At 37.4% G+C, this 24,639-nt stretch overlaps 1 protein-coding gene across 1 annotated transcript in view; it reads left to right on the forward strand.

Annotated features, from left to right (window-relative positions):
* Positions 1-1,655: 1,655 nt before the first annotated feature.
* SLC6A14 (solute carrier family 6 member 14) overlaps positions 1,656-24,639 on the forward strand; it is a 28,572-nt gene continuing 5,588 nt past the window's right edge. Inside the window, exons 1-10 of the mRNA XM_003414790.3 lie at positions 1,656-1,775; positions 2,785-2,950; positions 6,989-7,120; positions 8,531-8,695; positions 9,821-9,959; positions 11,673-11,805; positions 13,371-13,511; positions 19,721-19,949; positions 22,474-22,599; positions 24,038-24,156. Of these exons, the coding sequence (XP_003414838.1) occupies positions 1,728-1,775; positions 2,785-2,950; positions 6,989-7,120; positions 8,531-8,695; positions 9,821-9,959; positions 11,673-11,805; positions 13,371-13,511; positions 19,721-19,949; positions 22,474-22,599; positions 24,038-24,156 (1,398 nt within the window). The 5' untranslated portion in view covers positions 1,656-1,727. The remainder of the gene's footprint in view (positions 1,776-2,784; positions 2,951-6,988; positions 7,121-8,530; positions 8,696-9,820; positions 9,960-11,672; positions 11,806-13,370; positions 13,512-19,720; positions 19,950-22,473; positions 22,600-24,037; positions 24,157-24,639) is intronic.

Raw genomic sequence — 24,639 nt, forward strand, 5'->3', positions numbered from 1 at the left:
ACTGCCCCATAGAGTTTCCAAGGAGCACCTGCCGGATTCGAGCTGCCGACCTCTTGCTTAGCAGCCGTAACACTTAACCACTATGCCACCGGGGTTTCCAAAGAGGGTTCTAAGCCCCTCTTTTCTATGTCTAGGAGCCCTGGTGGCACAGTGGTTAAGAGCTCGGCTGCTAGCCAAAAGGTCAGCAGTTCAAAACCACCAGCCACTCCTTGGAACCCTATGGGGCAGTTCTACTCTGTCCTATAGGGTCGCTATGAGTTGGAATCAACTCAGTGGCAATGGGCTGTTTGTTGTTGTTGTTTCTATGTCTAAGACAGGTCAATGGTATAATACTAACAGACACGCGCTCCTGCTTACACACACATACTAGCCTACGCTATGTCCAAGGCAAAGTTAGAAACTTGCTGAACTTTCTCCTTACTACCTTCCCACTTCCCTCATGGACTTTACTCTGCCTTACTGGCCCAGATTCCCCAGGGCAAATTTCTGCTGCAAGTGGAAAATTCTTGTCTGTCAGTGGAGAACAAAGGAGCTGCACATAGGGTACAGAATTTGACTTTCTGCTGGTTCCTCTGTGGGCATTGATTTGTCCTGTGTTTCATAGAACTGCCACCACCTTCTCTTACCTGGGCGGTTTGAGTTTAAATCTGAGTTTCCTGATGAAAGGTGCTATATTGGTAAATAGCATTATAATAATTATTTCCTCTCTGGCCAAGCTGGAATGTTTCCTCATAGTTTACTTTCTAGGCCTCATCTTTCTTACAGAGTACAGTCCTTTGTTCAGGTTAGAATTTCCCATAAACCTCAATAATTTGTTTTTGTTTGGCTTCTTTGAAATACTACACAAAGCAATCCCTGTAAAAGGTAACGCTGTTCCAAAGGCTGAGAGAGGAGCCTGAAACATAGGCTCAAAGTTGCTCTTTTCAGGCAGAGCCAGATGAGTAATTTTACCTCAGCTGGCTGCTTTTCAAGGTGCCCAAATCAGCGGCTTTGCCTCTGGGAGCAGTGTTTGCTCCAGGGACTTGATTGCTTTCTAGTGAGGGGCGAGACTTTCGGAAATTCGGCTACTAACCAAAAGGTCAGCAGTTCGAATCCACCAGGCGCTCCCTGGAAGCCCTATGGGGCAGTTCTACTCTGTCCTATAGGGTCGCTATAAGTCGGAATCGACTGGACGGGAATGATTTTTTTTGTTGTTCGTTTTGGTAAGGAAACCAGGGGAGAACGTGGGGTATGGACTGTTCAAGACAGTCGTGGGGAACAGAGCGGGTCCCATTGACTGTCCCCTCCCCGACTCCAGTACCAGTGATCAGCACTTGGCCCCAGGACAGAGACCAGACTGAGAGGCCAAATTTAGGAGGAAGCAGGGAACCCCGGAAAGGCGAGATTGCGAAGGCACCAGCAAGGCTCTGAGTCAAAGGCTGTCAGTCATCTCGGCTCAGGCTGCTCTGCTCTCTAGCAGCCCAGCCCTTTCCCCCGGGCCAGGGCAGGGAATTGCTACATGCCGGCTTACCTGGGGAAAAACCAGAGCCTCACTTTGGCCCCTTCCGGTAATTGACACGACAGAGATCCAAGGAGGGGGAGGGGAGAGCTTCCTTCCATAAATGGTCCCACCCCTGGGCAAGGCGGATCACTCTGGCAGGTAGGAACGGGGGAGTGTGCACCTGCCACCCGTCCGGCTCAGGCAGACTGCGAGACTAGGCGGAGCGAGCCGAGGGAGTGAGTGAACCATGAACAAGTTGAAGTGTCCGAGCTTCTTCAAGTGCAGGGGGAAGGAGGTAGGGGTCTGGGAGCTGCGGGAGCTGTGGAGGGCCTGGGAAGGGAAAACTTACGGGGGGGGGGCAATTCTCAGTCTTTGTTTTTTGTGGCTGTTCTTCGTTCTCTACATCTCTGTTCACCTGTCCTGAAGTGTGTCTGAGGTGTCCGCAGAGAATAGAGGGAAAAGAAAAGAGCTCTTATTCCGGTTACAGGATTTAGGGGCACCTCATCACCTGCCTTGGGTGGGCCCACAAAATCCTGTTCTCTGTCCTCTCCAGACTAGCCTTTAGTCTATGCCGGAGGGAGATGGAAAGGTGCCGTGTCCTCATCAGACCTGAGTAACATTCTGTACCCCAAAGCTAACAGATTTGGGAGAGAGCCTCTTCCCCGCCCCCCCTCCCCCCACAAGTAGAGAGAGAGCTACTTCACCTGGTAGGACAGGAGAATTGATCTGGCTCTGCATATTATTTTCCGGCTTTTAGAGAAGGACTGATTTTGATCCAAGATAGGGAGATGAATTAAACTTTCCTTAATTCCAAACACCCAAATGATCAGCCGTACAGGAAGAGGAGTCTGTGAAGTTTTATTTTTTCAGTAGAAGCTATAGTTGATTCTTCCTCTCAAAGATCAACTAAAATCTCAAGAGTGTTGATTTTTCCTAGTTCATCTTCAAGACTTTTGTATTTGAAACCTGCTTTCTCTTCCTTCATATCCTCGTCATGGCTGGGTGCAATATGTAACCTGTTCACTAAAATTTGGATGATCTCAGCTAAAGGAGAAGTAAAAATATCCACCTCTGGAAGTTTTCTCAAGTGAAGGGGTAAATATTGTAAAGTAAAAGCAGCTATCAGCAGTAATCCCAAGAACTTTGGAAAGAATTCGCCTTGGTTAAGGTTTTCAGGATTCCTCTCCTCCCCTCTCCTCTTCTTTTCCCTCTCTCTCTCCTTTTACTCTATGGACTTGTTAAATCACGATTCTGTGAAATATTTAATGGTAGAAAGACAGTTGTTGGTATTTTCCCTTCTCCAGAAAGTGACAGTTTCATCTGAGAATTTCCATGTTGGCGAAAATGATGAGAATCAGGACCGTGGTAACTGGTCCAAAAAATCGGATTATCTTCTCTCTATGGTTGGATATGCAGTGGGATTGGGAAATGTGTGGAGATTCCCATATCTGACGTACAACAACGGCGGAGGTATTTTTTCCCCTACCCTAACTTCTTTCCCTTCCGGTTTTCAGTGAGGTGCTGTATGGCCTCTGAGAGTGTTTTAAAAGCTGAGGAAAGATATGTGATAGTTTGGGCTAATGGGAGGTTTGTGAAATGGGGAAAAGGTCATTGATGAAGAGGAAGCAAGCATACTGCATATATTACTAGGCTAAGCTACTAGCTCAAGTTAGGAAGCTGCTTGTCTTCATAGAATCCTCAGATATAAACTTGACAAAGTTTTATATTTAGCACTTCTGAGTGCCCATGTAATCTTTAACCATGATGTACTATTCTTCATTTATGTATGTTCCTATAATAATCCATTCATGCACAAGTTGTACATTGCTTAATTCATAGCTGAATCAAAGAAAAAAGTTTTTTTTAAAGAAACTCTTAAATCATTTATTTAAGTAGAATAAGGAATTATATTTTGAAAAGTTAAGCGTGGAAGGAGTTGATTAAAAAGTAATTAAAGGTTTAGCATGTTAAAGCTTTAGCATGTTAAGCTGCATTGTTCAGTCACATGGATTTCAAATTGGATTGACCACAAGGAAGATCCTTCTAAAATGCAGTAGAGGTTAGTTCAAAGCCAGGTGTTTTATTCCTGCAAAACAATACTGTTTCTACATTGTACATCATTTAGGGTAGACTCAGTTATAAGAAGGAGAAAGAATAATTCTGATGTGACACACAAAGGGAAAAAATGAATTGCACAATTCTCTAGTAATGTCGAAACAACTTTTCACTTACACCATATTTTATTTACTTGGAATTACATGCTCTATTAGAAGTGTAGAGGTGACATGCCCTTATATTTCATAACTGTGTACCAGTGAAACTATGCCACTATAATTATTTTTCTTGGTACAATAGAATTTTGTGTGGTGATATTTTAATCTTACATTCCTACTTTATTGGTTGCATTCAAACATTCATATTGGACTTCAGAGACATAAAAAAGGAGCTCTGTTTATCAAATACTTTAAATGTTGGTGGCATAAATTCCCCTATCTGGAGCCTGGGTTGTTCAGTCATGGGTTTGGTATATGTTTTAGCTAGAAAATGACTCAGAAGTCACATTCTTTTTGGTGGGTATTTCCTTTTTTTTTTAGTGTGGTAAGGAAAAGCATTAGGACACCTTTCTAAACTCGTGTGCTTATATTTAGTGTAGAAGTTCCCTGTGACTTGACATTATAAGTATACTCAGTAGTCACCATAAATTTTCAGGAAAGATATTAAACTAGTTTTAATACAGGGCAGATCCAAAGCCAAAAAGTATTATTTATTGTATGTGTTTCTTTCTCATTTCTTCTAAAAATTAATATACCAAATTGACTCTCAATATCTAAAGGTCACATCATTTGGGTAATGGATGTTCTAGGCTCTCTCAACTGCTTCTTTCTCTTTTGTACAAGGGTGGGAGAGAAACATGAAATTCAAATTTGTCAAATGTATATAGATAAGGTTAAAAAATATGGCAGGTTTGAGAAACTTTTGCTAAAATCTGGAAACAATTTTGTCTGTAGACTCTCTTTAACAGTTTATGAAAAAAGCTTCATACTACCTTAGTGTTTAGGTCAACAGCATTAACAATTTGTGTCTTCTATGTTATATTAACAATTGATCAGTTATGGTTGTTATTATTAGGAGCCGTGGTAGCACAGTGGTTAAGAGCTCGGCTGCTAACCAAAAGGTCGGCAGTTCAAATCCACCAGTCACTCCTTGGAAAACCCTATGGCTCAGTTATACTCTGTCCTATCGGGTCACTATGAGTCAGAATTGACTCGACAGCAATGGGTTTTTGTTTGTTTGTTAATATTAATGGTAATATAATAGATGAAAAGGCACGTATAACAATGAAGGGAATATTCAATTTTTTTTCAAAATTCCTGTCTATATCAGCTGGTGAAAGTTTGCTTATTGGTGTATTTAAACAGGGATATTTTGTATTTGCTTTTCTTCATATTTATCACTGATAGGACTTCAGCTTCTATTAGTCATAGTAATGATGGTATGTACATTGCGTCATCTATACAAACATATTTGTTCCTATTGCCTAGTGACTTGCAGGATTAGCATTAAAGTATAGCCACTTAACTATGAGTATGTAACAAGTACTATGTTCTCATTATTTTTAGTAGAATATACTTTGAGGGTTAGAAAAAATGTAATTCCTAGGTATGATGTTAGAGTACCATAGTATGAAAAATGTTATCATGGTTGTTGGGTGCTGTTCAGTCAACTCTGACCCGTGGTGACCCCATATCGTGGAGTAGAACTGCCCCATAGAGTTTACTTGGCTGTAATCTTTACAGAAATGAGCTTTTCTGGAGCAGCAGTTAAGCACTCAGCTGCTAACCAAAAGGTCAGTGGTTTGAACCCACCAGCTACTCTGCAGGGGAAAGATGTGGCAGTCTGCTTCTGTAAAGACAACAGCCTTGGAAACCCTATGGAACAATTCTATTCTGTCACATGGGGTCACTATGGGTTGGAGTTGACTTGATGACACTGGGCTTGGTTTTGGTTTTTTAATCTTTATAGAAGGAGATCTCCAGGTCTTTTTCTCACAGAGCAGCTGGGTAGGTTTGAACTGCCAACCTTTTGGTTAGCAGCTGAGTGCACAAGAGGAAAAATGCAACATGGATAAATGGAATTTACATAATCCAAAAGTCCATTTTTACCCACTGATCCCCACATTTTCTTGTTAAATCTTTTGCCAAGACTTCTAGAGTATATGATACAATAAGTTTAATATTCTGTCCCTGCTCCTACCTACAATCTGGTAAAGGTTCTAATGAGCAATGTTGTGCCCCAAACATGGGCAGGAAAAAAATAAATATAAAAAGAAGAGGTCTCTATAATCTAAATGTGGGAGAATAAGTCCCTATGAAATTGAGAGTTAAATATGAATACATCTTAAAACTTCAGGTTCTTCCCAGACAGAGCAGGAGAAAAGTGTGGAGCAGAACTCAAATTAAGGTAAAAAGACCAGACTTAATGGTCTGACAGAGACTGGAGGAACCCTCGAAACTATGGCTCCCAGATGCTCTGTTAACCCAGAACTAAAACCATTCCTGCAGCCCACTCTTCAGACAAAGATTAGACTGGACTATAAAATAAAAAATAATACATGTAAAGAGTGTGCTTCGTAGTTCAGTCGGATACACCAGACCAAATGGGCAGCTCCTGTCTGGAGGCAGGATGAGAAGGCAGAAAGGGACAGGAACTGGTTGAATGGACACAAGAAAACTAGGGTGGAAAGCAGGAGTATGTGGTCACATTGTAGGGATTGCAACTAATGTCACTTAACAGTATGTGTATAAATTTTTGTATGAGAAATTAACTTGAGCTGTAAACTTTCACCTGAAGCACACACACACACACACACACACACACACACACACACAATTCAGGTTCTTCTAACAAAACCAATACAATTCTTATTAACATTGAACTAATACATTTGTAATTATTTGAGGAATAACAAGCTTAGTGGCAATAACTGCTGCTATGAACCAAGTTTTGCAGTTGAATCCTATGTCTTAAAAGTAGACCATTTGTTTTTAAAGACCAAGGAGGGAAATCAGCATTGAATATTATACTATGTGCTAGCCATTTTGCTAAGTGTTTCAGGTAGGCTATGTAACTGAACCCTCACCACAAACTGGTTAGTATTGTTCTTCTATTGGAGGTTAAGTAAATTGCCCCAGGTCACATAACTGGTAAGTGGTGGAGGCAGAGTTTTAATTTAATTCCATCTGACTCCAAAGCCTTCTCTAGATTACTTTATATAGGCTATTATTTATAATACTCACGCCAACTTCATTAACATCCTCATTTTATAGAGGAGGAATCCAAGGTTTAGAGAATCAGCTACTTTATCACAGAGAGTAGTAAATTTGGGATCCAAAACCAGCACTCTCTGGCTCTACTACATCGGTATGCTTTAAAAATATTCTGGTGCTTGTCAAAGTGCCATCAAGATTTTGAGATGTTAATTGTGCTTTTTTTCTTTTTCTTTTCTAGGTGCCTTCTTAATACCTTATGCGATTATGCTAGGATTGGCTGGTTTACCCTTGTTCTTCTTAGAGTGTTCCCTGGGACAGTTTGCTAGCTTAGGTCCAGTTTCAGTTTGGAGGATTCTTCCAATGTTTCAAGGTTGGTTTAAAAGTATTTTCCTTGTTGTCTGTTTCTCATTGGTTTACTTTGTGAGGACCTCACTATGTGGAAGAAGAAAAAGCATTTAAAATTTTGATGGGCTAAGGCAAAGAAGCATGCATTGTTGTTGCTTTCCTCTATAGTTTGCCACTGTAGAATTTAAAAATCAAATTTGTATTTTTATTTCTGCTTATCTAGCTGCAGATATGTCTCGGGGGTGGTTATAGAGGACATTAGAGAGGGTTGTAAGGGGGTCATTATTTTTCTATTTTATCCTTTCAAATTCCCATGCACATCGCCCTGCTGTGCGTGAACTCCATGGCTCTAGCTTTCTTCTACTTCATACGCAGTCATTGTCTTACTGTTTTGGCATATCTTTCACATTGCCTGATTCAGAAAAACTGAAGGGCAGGTCACTATTTTTCCTTAAATGCTCCTAATGGAATAGGGCACTGGTGAAGTTAAAAAAAAAAAAAAAGCCTTGATTGTGATTAAACATCAAACTGCCTCTCTGTCTGAAGATTAGATATCATTTTGGTATGTACTAGCTGCTGAAAACCGTTTGTGAAAACCTCAATGCGACATCAAAAATAAATTCGTAGTGAGGTGAATAGGCTATTGTGCTGGAATATTGGAGAAGCTACCTCAAAAGCTAGTCTCAAGCATAAGAGTTATAGTCAGTATTTTAAACTGTATTTTGAAACTACTGAGTTAAAGAAATTTTGGAGCTTCAAATTCAAGATTATTACAGAGTTATTGAATCTTTTTTTACGTGTGCTTGTAAAAATACTGTACCCTATCCTTTCAAAATATTAGACATTTCATTTTCTACCCATCAAAATGTTGGTTTGTAGATGAAGATGTAGGTATTGGTCATTAAGTAATAGGATATGAGCTTTAAATTTTTTTTGCCAATAATAGCGCCCATTCTAACAAGAGTTTGTAGACAGAATAAGGAACAGTAAAGGGCATGGGTTTTTTCTTTATGTGAATCTCGGTCTTCTGCCTTGGCCTTAGGACCTTTTTCTAATCAAATGAAAAACTATCTCAAAAAGGCAATCATCAAAATAATTTTAAATTTGGGAAGTAAACTAAGTAAAAAAAAAAAACAAAAAACCAAACCCATTGTTGTCCAGTTGATTCTGACTCACAGCGACCCTATAGGAGAGAGTAGAACTGCCCTATGGGGTTTCCAAGGACCTGCTGGTGGATTCGCGCTACCAACCTTTCGGTTAGCAGCTGAACACATACCCACTGCACTACCAGGGCTCCTCAGACAGTATTGCCTCCCCCCAAACAGTTATTTGAAACGTCCTTTTTCAAAGATTTTGTGGAATCGGAGATGCAACTTTTTATGAATTCACAAAGGAAAATGTGTTTATTTTTTATTTTAATTGTTCTCTTTTCCAGGTGTTGGAATTACAATGGTCTTGATATCCATTTTTGTGACCATTTATTACAATGTCATAATTGCCTATAGTCTTTACTACCTGTTTGCTTCTTTTCGAAGTGAACTACCATGGGCGACTTGTTCTCCTTCTTGGGCAGATGAAAACTGTAGCAGATCACCTATAGGTAAAAACATTTGTTTCTTAAATGTTATAAAATCTGCATCATCCTTTTATATTTTCTATATAAACCTAAAGGGTTAAATCCTCTAACCAATTAAAGTGCAATTTTAAGTGGGCACTGGGGGAAGCAGAATAAGACATGTATAACCTGAAAGTTGATTAATGCAGTATGTTAATCTGAGGGCAGCCTGCAAGGCTAAGGCTTGCCTAAGAGTACTAACTGTAGGCCCAAGGCATGGGATGGGCTGGAGAGAAAAGAAAATGAGACAGTGAAAAAGAGAGAAAGGTGCTACTATAATAGTAGCAGTGTGTCTCAGGAGACAGTAAGTGTTTTCTATGTAATATGTTGCTAACCTTTGGGGTAATGTGGCATCAATAATGTGGACTATTAACACAGGGATTGCCTGTGCATGTTCTTGTTTGGTGCCGTTGAGTCGGTTCCAACTCATAGTGACCCTATGTACAACAGAATGAAACACTGCCCTGTCCTGCACCATCCTCACAATCATTGTTCTGCTTGAGCCCATTGTTGCAGTCACTGTGTTAATCCATCTCATCGAAGGTCTTCCTCTTTTTTTTGCTGACCCTCTACTTTACCAAGCGTGATGTCCTTCTCCAGGGACCGATCCCTCCTGATAACATGTCCGAAGTATGTGAGACGTACTCTCCTCATACTTGCTTCTAAGGAGCATTCTGGCTGAGCCACCAGGGCTCCTACCTGTGCACATTAAGAGAATAAATTTATAAAGATTTACCACATCTTAGGAATTTAAAGATGTCACATCACCTACATAGGTTACATAAATTCATACACTAAAAGTTACTTAGAGTACTAAATCCCAACTAAAACAACTGTTATTCTATACCTGTTATTACTATAAACATAATCACAATTTAAAAGGGCAGATATTTTCATACTCATCCTCAGCTTAGTAGTAGAGAAGATTTAAGATGTTAAATATACATGACTTCCTCCATTTGTGAGATTTATACCCCACTGTCACCAAGGAAGAATTTATAGAGTAATTTAAATAATTTACCATTAAATGTTTTTTTTTTCCAGGAAAGTACTTTTCTAAAACTAAATACGTGTCTGTGTTTATGTGTATTTTTTAAAATCGTTTTTTAGTAATTCTCTGTAATGTGAGCCTAACTACAAGTGAGATCATCCAAGCGAATAAAAGCTGGGTAGACACCAACAATTTGACCTGCATCAATGGCAGCCAAGTTTACAGGCCAGGGCAGCTTCCCAGCGAACAATATTGGAAGTAAGTGCACTAGATGATCTACTTCTTAAGCAGATGCTATTAACAAATTTTTATAAACAGCAACAAAATGTTGATCAGCCCCTTTCTTAAATAGGAAAAAAGGGGGATCTGGGTAGATTACACTTCACTTAACTCAAATGCTTACCAATCCTGGATGAGTTGGAGAGGAGTTGTTTTTGGGTCCGATCCAGTCGATTCTGACTCATACAGACCTCAAGTGACATAGTAGAATTGCCCCATGGGGGCAATTCTAGGCTGTAATCTTTATGCGGAAACCCTGGTGGCGTAGTGGTTAAGAGCTATGTCTGCTAACTGAAAGGTGGGCAGTTCGAATCCACCAGGCACTCCTTGGAAACTCTATGGGGCAGTTCTACTCTGACCTATAGGGTCACTATGGGCCAGAATCGACTCGAAGGCAATGGGTTCAGTTTGTTTTTTTGAATCTTTATGGGAGCAGATCACTAGGTTTTTTTCTGCTTCGGAGAGTCTAGTGGGTTAAAACTGCTGACCTTTCGGTTACCAGCTGAGCACTTAACCATTGCATCACCAGGGTTCCTAAAAAAATCAGCTCATAGTCAACAATTTGTCACTGATAAATTAGTTATTAAATGGACACAAGGCTGTCAGTAATGATTTATTTAGTGATTACTAGTGATATAAGTTGTGGCACTACTTTGAAGAAAAAATATTCAAATTTTAGACTATAACGAACATTTTAATGGTAAATAGTTGGATGATGAGAAGTATTTTTGGCAAAATTTGTATTTGAAGCTGCAATTTCCTGTTATGTGATTTGCTTACGAATGCCATTATATGGTAAAACCCGTTGCCCTCGACTCAGTTTGGACTCAGCAACCCTATGGGGCAGAGTAGAACTGCCCCATAGAGTTTCCAAGGAGCACCTGGTGGATTTGAACTGCCGACCTTATATGGTAAGACTAGATATTTTGGCTTATGCTTACTTTTATCAATTTAACATGACCTGTCTTTTTTTTTTTACCCTATGTAGTTGTTCTTAGTTGTCCTGTAGTGGATTCCAACTCATGCCAACCCATATACCTATTTTTAGCCTTATCCAACTTTCTTCACTCTCCTACTGAAGTTAGCTCTTCCTCACTCACATGTTAATGCCCTTTGTGACCCTTTCAAAGTCCGTGTCTTGAAATGTTCCCAAACATCAAGTTCAGAATTCAGACCCTAGATTTTTGTATGTCCCTCGTGAAAATGGTGGAGTTCTACAGAAAGCCTTGGAAAAAGGCATAAATAATGGAACCATTTGGATTTGATGATATCTAGAAATGTGATGAATATGCAAAATATTTAATATAATTTATCTTCTACTAAAAATGTTACAATGAGTAAAATGAAGTAAACTGATGTAAGGTTAGTTTCTTCACATAAAGGGCTTTGAAATATTAGAAAAAAATCTTAGTTTTAGGTATCAATAGATCTTTTGTTCTCGGGTTTGGAGCTTTATATTGCTGCAGTTAACCCTGAAGTTCAGAGCCTGACTATTCAATGAACTCTTTTTGCTGCTCCGTAAAATAGTATCAATAAGAGGCTCACAGAACTTTTAATTGATATATTAATAAGATGTAAAACTCATGAAGTGTACTCTTGGATGAAAGATATTACAATATTCAATCACGTGAATTTCAATGTTTTTTTAAGACAAGAGATTCTGTATTCATCAAAAGTCTTATGTGTTTTCAGTAAAGTGGCGCTCCAACGGTCAAGTGGATTGGAAGAGACTGGAGTAATTGTGTGGTATTTAGCACTTTGTCTTCTTCTGGCTTGGCTCATAGTTGGAGCAGCACTATTTAAAGGGATCAAGTCTTCTGGCAAGGTAATTTGGAAAACTTCATTGTATTTCAATGCTAAGCAGTATCATATGCATGTTTTTGTCAATAATGGGAACATTCAAATGTATGAAAAACTTTCTGTTAATTCTAAGTAGACAGTCTAGCTCTAAGTAAATATTTATGATGACTTCTATTGTTAAAAACAAAGCAAAACAAACAAAAACTAGTGCTAGAATTATGCAGTCACTGAAACTTGGACCTTTCTAGCTGATACAGCATTCTGAGGCTTGAGGAGGGCATATTTTAAATACTTCTTTCCCACTATATAAATAAACATCTTGTATTGAATTATACATTGCAATGGGTAGGTTGGAAAGTCAAGATCCTTTATATATAGGGGTAATAGTGTCAGGACTACCTTAAGTTAAACTTTGCTAAAGTCGACTGAGAACCTTCTCTCCCAGAGAACAGGGCCTTTTTGCAAACCATTCTGTTATATTTTCCCACTCCATTTTATTTTCTAAATTTTCTGAGAGCATGCTGTCAATTTAAGAGAACACCATGCAATTTTCTCTGTGAGCAGGTGCACATTACCTAGAAAAGTGAATGTTTATGTGTTTGTAATAACTAGACTGAAAATTTCCTTAAATGTGGGGGGCAGGAATAACTGTGGATAGTATTTTTGTATTCCTAGTATATTTTCTGGCACATTCAGTTAATGGTGAGTTGTAATGAGAAGTGTTGCTAGATCAAGAAAACACTGTGAACACCACAAACCCAGTGGAAAATTTCCAAAATAATTTCTCAATTGCACTTTTTTTTTTTTTGAAACTCTTTGTTCCTTTTTGACATTAATATTGAAAGAGTCAATTAAAGGCCATTTACCCGGCCAATTAATTTTTATTGGTTGCTGAATGACTTGCTTAAATCATCTCCTTGGGTATATTATCAGACACAGGACATCTATGGATCAAAGAAACCATCCATATTCATGAAAAAATCAGCCTCAAAGACAGTCTACTCAACTGGGACCATGCTTTATTTGGACCCAAGCAGAGTACTTGGATGCTGTGCTATCAGACTCAACAATAGCTTTAAGGATAGCGGTAGGAAGTGTCCAGTAGTCACTTTAAAGAGCTTTCATGGGATTTGGGTATATACTAGGGAATTACTTTTCTTCCCTTTGGGGATTGAGTATGTACTAACCAGTGCAGGGTTGAAAATAATTTTCATTCCTACCTCAATACAGTAACTTACAGAGAGGAGAGATTCAGTCCTCTGGGACATTAAAACATTAGTAAGGATATATTTAGGAAAGCGCTCCATCTAGGTTCCAGGTTATCACTGTTGATGTGTTGTTTATTTACAGCATGAACCTGGAGAATATTACTTCATAGATCAGGATGTTTTTGACAATGTATCATTTGAGGGTGTGAGTACAGAAAGAAAATTATGCAAATTTTGGTATTGGTGTCATCAGACTTATTGATAACCATATGAAATCTCCATTACTTTTAGTTCACTAATCTCAACTGGCTAATAACTTTATTTGTATGCAATTATATACCATGGTTTAAAAATAACCTATAACTCTTGTTTTCCTTGGTAGGTGGTATATTTTACAGCTCTTTTTCCCTACGTTGTCCTACTCATCCTGCTAATAAGAGGGGCAACTCTGGAGGGTGCAGGCAAAGGCATTTCATACTACATTGGATCGCAGTCAAATTTTACAAAACTTAGGGAAGCTGAGGTAAGAGACTGAATTTGGACCTAAAATTATGCGAAGAGGAAAATACTAAACAAGTATCAAAAATCTCTGGTTGCATATAAGTGTGCCATAGTAGTATGTAGTAGCCTGCAAACAATACCCAGTTAATTTTATTGGTGTTTTTGTCAACAAGGATGTCTAATTTAGCTCTTTAACATGGCACTCATGCTCTCTTATTGGAAGTGAGATAATCATTTTTTAGCAATAGATTTGAAAACTGTCATTCGTGTAACTGCTTCAATTTGACCAAAAGTATTTTGGGCTTATTAATATGGATAAGAATATCTCATGCATAAAACTTCCAAATTGATGACTAGGTTGGTGTGATTTACTGGATACAATTAATAGTAGCTTTAAAGATTGTTAGTTGAAAGTTTAGTGGTCTAGTATACATTTTTAACTGTCTTTAAATGTTACTATCCCAAAAGTAAGATCAAATTTTGCCTAATGGATTATGAAATTAAAACACAAATTTGGCATGGATTAAGTATTCCATAAACAAAACCGTCACTTGTACTAAAAACATAAACATGTTCCATGAATATCACTTGGGTAACCCTCTTTTAACTTTATTCCATCTCCAGATGATGGTTATGTATATCCTGGGTACATAAAATCTTTTACAATTTTGACTGCAGAGAGCATTAACAATAATTATACTCTATTGGTATAGCCTAAGAATGATTTCACTTTTTTAGTACTCACATCATTTTCTTGGCTCATATCGAGCTTTGGCCAGCTATAACCCCGTAATCGTATTCATGTTGAAATCAAGAAATACTGTTGGTATCATCTACTACCCAAATAGTGCTATTCAAAATAGAGATTACTTTGAGTCTGCTATGGTATTCTTTGTGGAACTAGTGTTATTAATTTCTAACCGTTGCTGTTTTCTTTTCTAAATACTTACAAGCTGGGTATTTTATTCTTTGTTGTAGAAATTTTCTGGTAAGCAATGTCAAGTTTATCAGTTTATAATCTTATCCTTTTTGAAAATTGAGATGTCGATCCCTTATCTTTGGTTACCTTTCTTGTTCCTAATAATTTTCACTCAGTCATTAACCACAATAGCTCTAAAGTATGTTAAAACTAGGAGATTTTATTATTTTAGGCTTGGAGAGTAACAGTTTGATTTGTCCAGAGGCTGTCTTAGTTTATTTCTTCATTCATCTTTTTAGCCTTGTTGGTTAATCTCTTCCCAACCTGAAGACCATTTTCGGTGGTGAAAAAGAAACAAATAAAATGGAAAATGTGATTCATCACTTTCTCTATGTTAGGTTATTAAATGAGATAAAACAAATTAATATACATTGGAAATCGTAAGCTAACACAAATATGAACTAATGTACAATTATTTCAATTATTACTATTATACTGCATCATTATAGTTGCAACATTTCCCTATGAAGCTGGCCCATTATTTTTTAAAACCTCACAACTTTGAGCCAGGGCTTCGAACCAGTTCTTCCCAATTCAGTCATGGCTGAGAAAACAAAACCAGAACAGACCTGAAATTTTAAAATTTGGTGAACTGGAATGATAACTAGTACAGGAAAAATTACAGGTCAAAGCCCAGCTAGAAACCTAATCTTCCTTTTAGAAAACAAGGGCAGGGTATGCATTGTATAGCAACCAAATCTCTTGCCCATAGGAAACAACGGTGCCCCCGCTCAAAGATGTCAGCAGACCTCACCGCTTTGAATGTGCGTCGCTCTCCACAGTCCTGCCAGTATTACAAATCTCAGGCATCAGGCTCCTGAAAAGCCTCACTATGTCTCTTCCAAGTCTCCCGTTCCAGGGCTTCAACCCATAATTTTTCTGTTCCCGTTACTGTTCCAGATCACCCAAATTGTAGAAATTTCGGTCTGTTCAGTTTCGCTTCAGGGCCCATGACTGAACGGGTTCAAGCCATTTCAAAGCCCTGCTTTGAGCACAGTTGAGAAGCCCTTTTGGTTGTCTCTAAGTGGATTTTGCAAACCTCAGATCACCTGGGCTTTATAAACTTCCTTGAAACTATCCTGAAAATTTTATATTGGTTTGTGTTTCTGTATCTCTATTATCTTCGAAAAAATCAGAGTTAAACTGAAAGCTTCTTGTGAGATATACAAGTTAATCTATTCCCCCTCCTGCAACACACATAATATCTCATTCCTTTTTTCCTCCTTCTTTGGGTTTCTAGCAGTGATAACTTTTTTCTTAAGATTTTTTTGTTTTAGTTCTCGCAATCCATATTGTAAACATAGGATCATATCTCTGTATATATTTTTTCCTTTGAATATCTGAACTCCATTGAGATCTCTAGGAAAGCAGAGAACCATACAAGTTTATAGCTAGAGGGGCCATCAGAAATTATTTTACAGACACCTTTATTTTCCAGTGAAGAAACAGACCCAGAAAAAATCAAATATAGTCAAGTTTACATAACAAATTAGTGCAACTTGCATTTGTATTTCCTAATTAGCTGCAGCTGCCACAATGTGACAGCACACTCCCCCTTTTCACCTCGAGTTACCTGTGTCCATTCGACCAGTTCCTGTCCCTTCCTGCCTTCTCATCCTGCTTTTGGATAGGAGATGCCCATTTGGTCTTGTATATCTGATTGAACTACGAAGCGCATTCCTCACGTGTATTATTTTTTTTGTTTTATAGTCTTGTCTAATCTTTGTCTGAAGAGTGGGCTTCAGGAATGTTTTCAGTTCTGGGTTAACAGCCATAGTTTCGGGAGTTCCTCCAGTCTCTGTCAGACCATTCAGTCTGTTTTTTTTTTTTTTTTAATATGAATTTGAGTTCTGTTGTACATTTTTCTCCTGCTCTGTCTGGGGCTTTCTGTTGTGTTCCCTGTCAGGGTGGTCATTGGTGGTAGTCAGGCACCATCAAGTTCTTCTGGTCTCAGGTTGGTAGAGTCTCTGGTTCATGTGATCCTTTAGTCCTTTGGGCTAGTATTTTTCTTGTGTCTTTGGTTTTCTTCATTTTCCGTTGCTCCGAGTAGAATAGGACCAACCGATGTATCTTAGATGGTCAGTCACAAGCTTTTAAGACCCCAGACGCCACTCACCAAAGTGGGATGTAGAACATGTTCTTTATAAACTGTGTTATGCCAATTGACCTAGATGTCCCCCAAAACTATGGTCCCCAGGTCCCAGCCCCAGCTACTCTGTCCCTCAAAGTGTTTGGATGTGTCCAGGAAACTTCTTTGCTTTTGCTTTGGTCCAGTTGTGCTGACTTCCTCTGTATTGTGTCTTGTCCTTCCCTTCACCAAAGTAGATCCCTGTCTACTATCTAGTTAGTGATTTCCCCACCCTTTCCCTCCCCACCCTTGTAACCATCAAAGAATGCTTTTTTCTGTGTTTAAACATTTCTTGAGTTCTAATAATAGTGGTCTCATACAATATATGTCCTTTTGTGACTGACTTATCTCACTCAGCATAATGCCGTCCGGATTCATCCATGTTGTGAGATGTTTCAAGGATCCATCACTGTTCTTTATCGTTGTGTAGTATTCCATTGTGTGTATGTATGTGCCATAATATGTTTATCCATTCATTTGTCGATGGGCATTTAGGCTGTTTCCATCTTTTTTTGCTATTGTGAATAGTGCTGCAATGAACATGGGTGTGCATATGTCTCTTCCTGTGATGGTTCTTCTTTCTCTCAGGTATATTCCTAGGAGTGAGATTGAAGAGCCTTGCTTTTTAAATATGCTTTTGTTATATTTGAGTTAAATAACTTTGATCTCTCTCTATCTATCCAACTGGCGTCATATTGGCTTGCTGCCATTATAAAGCAATTATAGGATGATGATAACCTAACATCAAGCTATGATCCGAAGATATAATAACATTTATTTTACTCCCTAATGAATTTGTTTCTATCGAAATTGGAAATAGATTATATACCTTTCAAGGGGAAAATATTATTTTCAACTTCCATATAAGAAAGTGACTATCAATTGATGTTTGTTTTCAATAATAATAATCATTGAACGACAGACCGCTAAGTGCTTTTATGTGTCACCTCATTTAATTCTCATATCATCCCTAGGACATTATTATTATTATCTTCATTTTATAGATGAAGAACTAGGCTGAAAGAGGTTAAAATAAATTTAAGTCAAAGAGAGTGAGAGGTATTAGATATAAAATTTATTCTTTATGATTCCAGAGCCAGAACTCTTAATAACCATATTGCCTTTCACTGACTGGTCCTGTTTTAAAATGGATTAAAAAGACACATTTGCTGAAATATATGCCAGTCCAATTATTTGACATCTGCACGATTGGATTTATGATTTGGGGGTAATGGATTAATGTGGATTGGTTTCTGAGATTAATTATCGTCCTTTAGCAAAGACATAGGAAAGGTAAATTGTAAAAGGGAGAATATTAAAGGGGAAGGATTAGATGAAGAGTGTGGAGGACTTCCTAAAGAGATGAGGCCAGCTACATGAGAGACCCTAACCAAAACATGGAATGAGGGAACTCGGTGATCTAAGGGGCATCTAAATGTATCATCGTTCTTCAAGTCTCATTAAGAGTTAAAATTCTTTTATTGTCCCTAAATTGATTAGAGCCAATAGATTTCCAAAAATTGTCCCAATATGGTTTTCTGTGGAACTTGAAAACTAATTCTAAAATGTATACGGAAGAGAAAAAGACCAAAAAGCCAAGGCATTTCTGAAGAAGTGAGGAGGACTCGTTCTACCAGACATAAAACAATATTATAATGCTGGAGTAATTAAAATGGTATCAGAATAGGTATAGATATATAGACCTGTGTAACAAGATAGTAATCTCAGAGAAATATTCATAACATGTGGGACTTGATATGTGGCAGAGGTTACGGTGGAGATCAGTGGGGAAAAGACAGTCTATCCGGTAAATGGTCCTTGGACAACTGATATTCCATTTAGAAAAAAAAAATGAAATGGGATTTCCACGTCTTCATATGCATATTATCAATTTCAGGTGAATTCAAAACGTAATAATATAAATAAAAACTTTAAATCTTTTAGAAGAAAATATAGGATAGCACTTTTATGATTTTCAGCTAAGGATTTTAATTAAGAGAGATCAAGGACAATACATAAAAGCAAAGATGAATACAGCTAGATTATAATAAGAAACAATACAAATTCTCTGTTCACCAAAGGACAATGCAAGGAAGTGAAAAAATAAGCCACAAATTGGGAGAAAAAAACTTTGATATGTTTAATAGACAAAGAATTGGTATCCAAATTGTATGAAGAATTTCTAGAAATCAATTAGAAAAAGACAAATAACTCAAAAGAAAAATTTGCAAAAGATATGTCCAGGGATTTAACAGAAAAACAAACAAACGAACAAACAAACACACGAAAAGATGTTAAACCTTATAAATAATTAGGGCAATCAAAATTAAAACTAATTTCACAGCCACTTAGATTGGACCACATTAAAAATTCTGACCAAATTTGTCAAGGATGTGGAGTAATGGGAACTCGCATACCCAGCTGGTGGGACTACAAAGTGGGAGAACAATTTAGCCACATTTAGTAAAATAAGAGGATGCATATACTCTACGACACCACAGTTCCATAGCTAGGTAGGAGGAGACATGCACAAGAATGTTCACAAATACATTGTAATAGCAAAATATTGTGTTCAACCTAAATGTCCATTAACAGAAGAAAGGATAAATTGTGATATACACAGTGGGATAGTACAACAGTGAAAAAATGACTAAAAAAATTATATATACTTAACTGAGCCATATAAATTTGCCTACATTCTTTCGTTTTTGACTTACAAAAATGGAAATTTCATATGGCTCTACCTGATAATGGATAAATCTCACACACAATACTGAATGAAAGGGACAAGTTAGATAAGATTATATGTACTAAGATACCATTTCTATAAGTTTAAATGCTATACTGTTGCGCTTTGCATATTTATGTAGCAAAATATAAAGAAAAACTAGGGAATGATAAACAGAAGTCAGGATAGCAGTTACCACTAGAGGATAGGAAGGTGATATGATCAGGAAAGGGCATATGGAGGCTTTGAAAGTTGAGTAGTGAGTAATTTGAGTATTCATTTCATTATAATTTATGATATATATTCATAATTTGTATATATATGAAATATTTAATACAAATGAAAAATTAAAAGTATATACTTTTAAAGTAAATGTTGAATTATTTTCTCTTATAGGTTTGGAAAGATGCTGCCACTCAAATATTTTACTCCCTTTCTGTGGCTTGGGGTGGCTTAGTTGCTCTATCATCTTACAATAAGTTCAATAACAACTGCTACTCTGATGCTATTGTAGTTTGTTTGACAAACTGCCTCACTAGTGTGTTTGCTGGATTTGCTATTTTTTCTATATTGGGACACATGGCTCATATATCTGGAAAGGAAGTCTCGCAAGTTGTAAAGGAAGGTATGTAACGCTGCATTTTATCAACTTGGGTTAATTCAATGCACCTCACTTATGAAACTCTAATATGATTCATAGAAATCTACTTAAGCCAATCAGGATTTAGGGTATGCCTTTTCTTTCTCTTTCCATCTTATATAATTTATTTGTTTTAATAATGTAATAATTTTTTTACAATCTGGGAAGACAAAACTATATTAGGGAACAATTGTTTAAGAGGACACAGCTTCTTTCCAGATTTTTGTTTTGTCCTTTATATGAATCACTTATTACACTATTATAAATATCAGGCATCATGCTAAGCACTTTATATTCATATGTTCATATATATATATAATTTACCCTATGCACAATAATAATTACACTACAGTTATAGTCTTGGGTCTGAATTTTTTAAAACACATTAATATTGTATAGATTGAAATCCAAGTGTCTTTGAGTGTACAGAGCTGTGTCCTGCTTTAAAGGAATCTGATTAACGAACTTCCTAACTTCATTAAAAAAACTTCATTAGCTGGGGATGATTAATTATCTAGCTAAGGATTTGTCTTAGTTATCTAGTGCTGCTATAACAGAAATACCACAAGTGAATGGCTTTGACGAACAGAAGTTTATTCTCCACAGTCTAGGAGGCTGAAATTCCATATTCAGAAGTGCTAGCTCCAGGGAAAGGCTTTCTCTCTTTGTTGACTCTGGAGGAAGGTCCTTGTCATCAATCTTCCCCTAGTGTAGGAGCTTCTCAGTGCAGGGACGGCAGGTCTAAAGGATGTGCTCTGCTCCTGACACTACTTTCTTGGTGGTCTGAGTTTCCCCAGTCTCTCTGCTCGCTTCTCTCTTTTATATCTCAAAAGAGAATGACTCAAGAAACAACCTAATCTTGTAGGTTGAGCCCTGCCTCATTAACATAACTACCTCTAACCCTGCCTCAGTAACATCATACAGGTAGGACTTACAGCACACAGGAAAATTACATCAGATCACAAATTGTGGACAATCACACAATACTGGGAATCATGGCCTAGCCAAGTTGACACACATTTTTAGGGACACAATTCAATTCATCACAGGATTCTTAGGAAACCCTAGTTCTTTTAAGCAGGTATTCCTCATTAAATTTTTTTTTTTTACAGTTAGTATCATTTAATAGAGAGACTGAAGGATTTTAATAGAATATCAGACTTAGAAAGCCCTGAAGAGCCCTGGTGGTTCAGTGGTTAAGAGTTTGGCTGTTAACCAAAAGGTCAGCGGTTTGAGTCTACTCAACAGCATGGGTATAATGAGTATAGAATGGGCCCTGGAGATCAAGTGTCTAGCTACTCATTTACAGAGGAGTGAATTGATGCACAGAAATGTTGTATGCCTTGCAGAAGGTCAGATAATTAGACAGTGATAGAACCTATACTAAAAAAAAAAAAAGGAGCTAGTTAATTCTCCTGAATCCTACACTAGTTCTCTGGGAGACTGGAGAAACTTTTTAAAAACACTTAAATCTAAGGATCACATATAAATCTAAGGATCACATATTTCCATCAAGTAAATTCTGACTCTGAGTGACTCTATAGGATAGAGTAGAAATACCCGATAGGTTTTTTCAAAGCTATAATCTTTACAGAAGCAGACTGCCACATCTTTCTTCCACAGAGCAGCTGGTGGGTTTGAACTGCCAACATTTAGGTTAGCAGACTTGCGTTTAACCACTGTGCCACCAGAGCTGCTTAACGATCACGTAAGAGAATTGAAATGAAGAAAAGCATCTCTGAAAGTATAGCATATGTCAAATGGAAAACAAGATTCAAATTATAGTTTCTTTACCTATGATTTTGCAGGTATCCATATACTGATTTAAGACTGCACTGCATATAGTGATTCTGGTAAACATTGGAGAGAAAGTTGAAGACTAGAAAGTTCCATAAGTGAAATCCTTTTATAATTTTTAGGCTAGGATAAGGTGACCTGACTTATGTTCTGGAGTTTAAGATAGTTCTTATTCTTCATTAATCCTTAAACAAATGAAAGCAGTTAAACAATACCATTAAAATAGTTACGATCTCTTATGTAAGAAACGTGCCATATACAAAGTTTGTCTCACTAGCTTAATTCATGTCACATGTTCACATTATCACCTTGTGGAACCCTCAAATCAAATATTTTAAAAAGTGAAATTAAAAAAACTTAAAGACCAAAGCCATTGCTGTCAAGTCGGTTCTGACTCATAAACACCAAAAGACCCATTGCCATGAAGTCGATTTCGACTCATAGCGACCCTGCAGGACAGAGTAGAACTGCCCCATAGCGTTTCCAAAGAGCAGCAGATGGATTTGTACCATCGACCTGTTGGTTAGCCGCCTAATCTCTTAACCACTGTGGCACCAGGGCTCCCAGACTCATACAGTTGATGAAAATGTATGTCTTGGATTAGGTTGCCAAAGTGAAATTAAATTTTTCTAGTATCTTATTTTGAAAATGTCTAAATATGCAAATTTTCTTGGCTACTAATTTAAATTAAAATACTATGTATTTCTCTTAGGTTTTGATTTGGCATTCATTGCCTATCCAGAAGCTCTAGCCCAGCTCCCAGGTGGTCCATTTTGGTCCATATTATTTTTCTTCATGCTTTTGACTTTGGGTCTCGACTCTCAGTTTGCTTCCATTGGTAAGTAATACTCCTGGTGTTAAAATATCTCACCTGTATTTTACTCATGTTTCCTCTTACTTGAAAACATACTTTTCTTACCCTTATTGCCCCCTCTAGCTGTTACTCTCAGAATGATCTTTCTGAAAGATTCCTAAATTATATTTTCAATACAGAAAAATACAAAGTACCCATGTACTTGACACCCCAAAGGAACAAACATTAATATTTTATCATATTTGCTTCAGACCTGTTTTTGAGAAATAAACTATTACAGATGAATTTGAAGTCCCTTGTTTCTTTTCCTAATGCCTCTCATATTTTCTCCTTCCTAGGGCAACTGTCACCAAGGATTGTGTATGTTATTCAGTCTATGTTTGTATTACATTTCGTATGTATCCATAAGTAACATATGTTTTTAAAATTTCACACAAATGTGAAGTATCATAGCATACATATCATTCCGACAGTTGTTTTTTATATGGGTCCATGTTGGTACACATACATATGTACATATATAAATCTAGTTCATTCTCAATCTGTTGTAATAATGGGCACTTGGATTATTGCCAATTTGTTTTTATTATACATACTGTTGCAATGACTACCTTGAACATGGCTATATGTACACATAAGGATTTTCCCTATGGTATATGCCTAGAAATTCTGAAACAATTTTCATGATATAACTCTCTTACATAAAACTTTTTAAATAGTTTTCTCTGTTTACAGGGTAAAGTCCAGACTCCTCTGGTTTACTTTCAAAGCCTTCTAAAATCTCGAATATATTCTCTAATCCTCCTTTCTCTTATACATCCTTCTACCCTTAGCCAGTTCCTTGTTTCATGAGCAGAGTTATTTCTTAAAGATAGAATGCCTTTCGTCTCCATACCACTTATTCAAATATTCACCCTATTTAAAAGTCCAATTGAATTCTTCCTTACCTTTAACCCTCTTTTAAACTAATTCAGCTCACAGTGGCTTCTTACTTTACAGTTGCTACCAATGAAAAACCTATAACAAACCAAAACAAAACCAAACCAAAAAAACAAAACAAATGTAGCTGCATCTGGTTTTCATCAGAAGCAACAAGTGACTGCTAAGAAGGACCCTATGGATTTTTAAGAGCTAGGAGCAGGGTTCAGAGTGTATTCTCAAAATATATTTGTAAATTTGATGAACAGACAAAATTTACTCTAAATGAGTTATAAGCTTCCAAAAAAATAGAGACTACTTGTATCCTTGGAGCCCTGGTGGCACAGTGGCTAAGAGCTACGACTGCTAACCAAAAGGTGGCAGTTCAAATCCACCAGGCGTTCCTTCGAAAAACCCTATGGGGCAATTCTGCCCTGTCCTATAGGTTTGCTATGAGCCAAAATCGACTCGACGGCAACATTTTTATTTTTGTCAAATGAGTTGACATGTAACATGGCCTTTTTTTTTTCTCCCGTCTCCGAAGAAACCATTACGACGACGATTCAAGATTTATTTCCAAAACTGATGAAGAAAATGAGGGTTCCCATAACTTTGGGTTGCTGCTTGGTTTTGTTTCTTCTTGGTCTCGTCTGTGTGACTCAGGTATACTACAACATTTTTCATAGACACAACATTAGTTGGAAGATACTTTATGATATAAACGAGGAAACCAAGGTCCAAGAGAATGTTTAGCTATGTGTCCAAGTCTGACTTGGACCAAGGTTTTTCTAAGTTTTAGCCCAGATTTTTGTTCCCCATAACAACACAATTTCGAGAGTAAATACATTTCCCAGAGGAGAAGGAGGCCCAGTTATGATAAGACTATAGACTTTAAACATAAGTTATTTGACAGTGACAACCAAGCACATAGACACTGCAGATCATTTGGAATATTAACTATTTTAAATGCTTCCCCCCCCAAAGGCTCAGTACAAAATGAAAGATAACTATGCATCATTTTTGAGACATTTAAAGACACATTTGTATCCACATTTGAAAACATTTTCTTTTCACATTTTAGCAGAGGTGAAGCTAAGGAAAATATCTTAAGGTCAAATTAATACATTCAATTCTGAATATTTCATC

This window comes from Loxodonta africana, chromosome X (genome assembly GCF_030014295.1).
Source record: "Loxodonta africana isolate mLoxAfr1 chromosome X, mLoxAfr1.hap2, whole genome shotgun sequence".
NCBI classification, from domain to species: domain Eukaryota; kingdom Metazoa; phylum Chordata; class Mammalia; order Proboscidea; family Elephantidae; genus Loxodonta; species Loxodonta africana.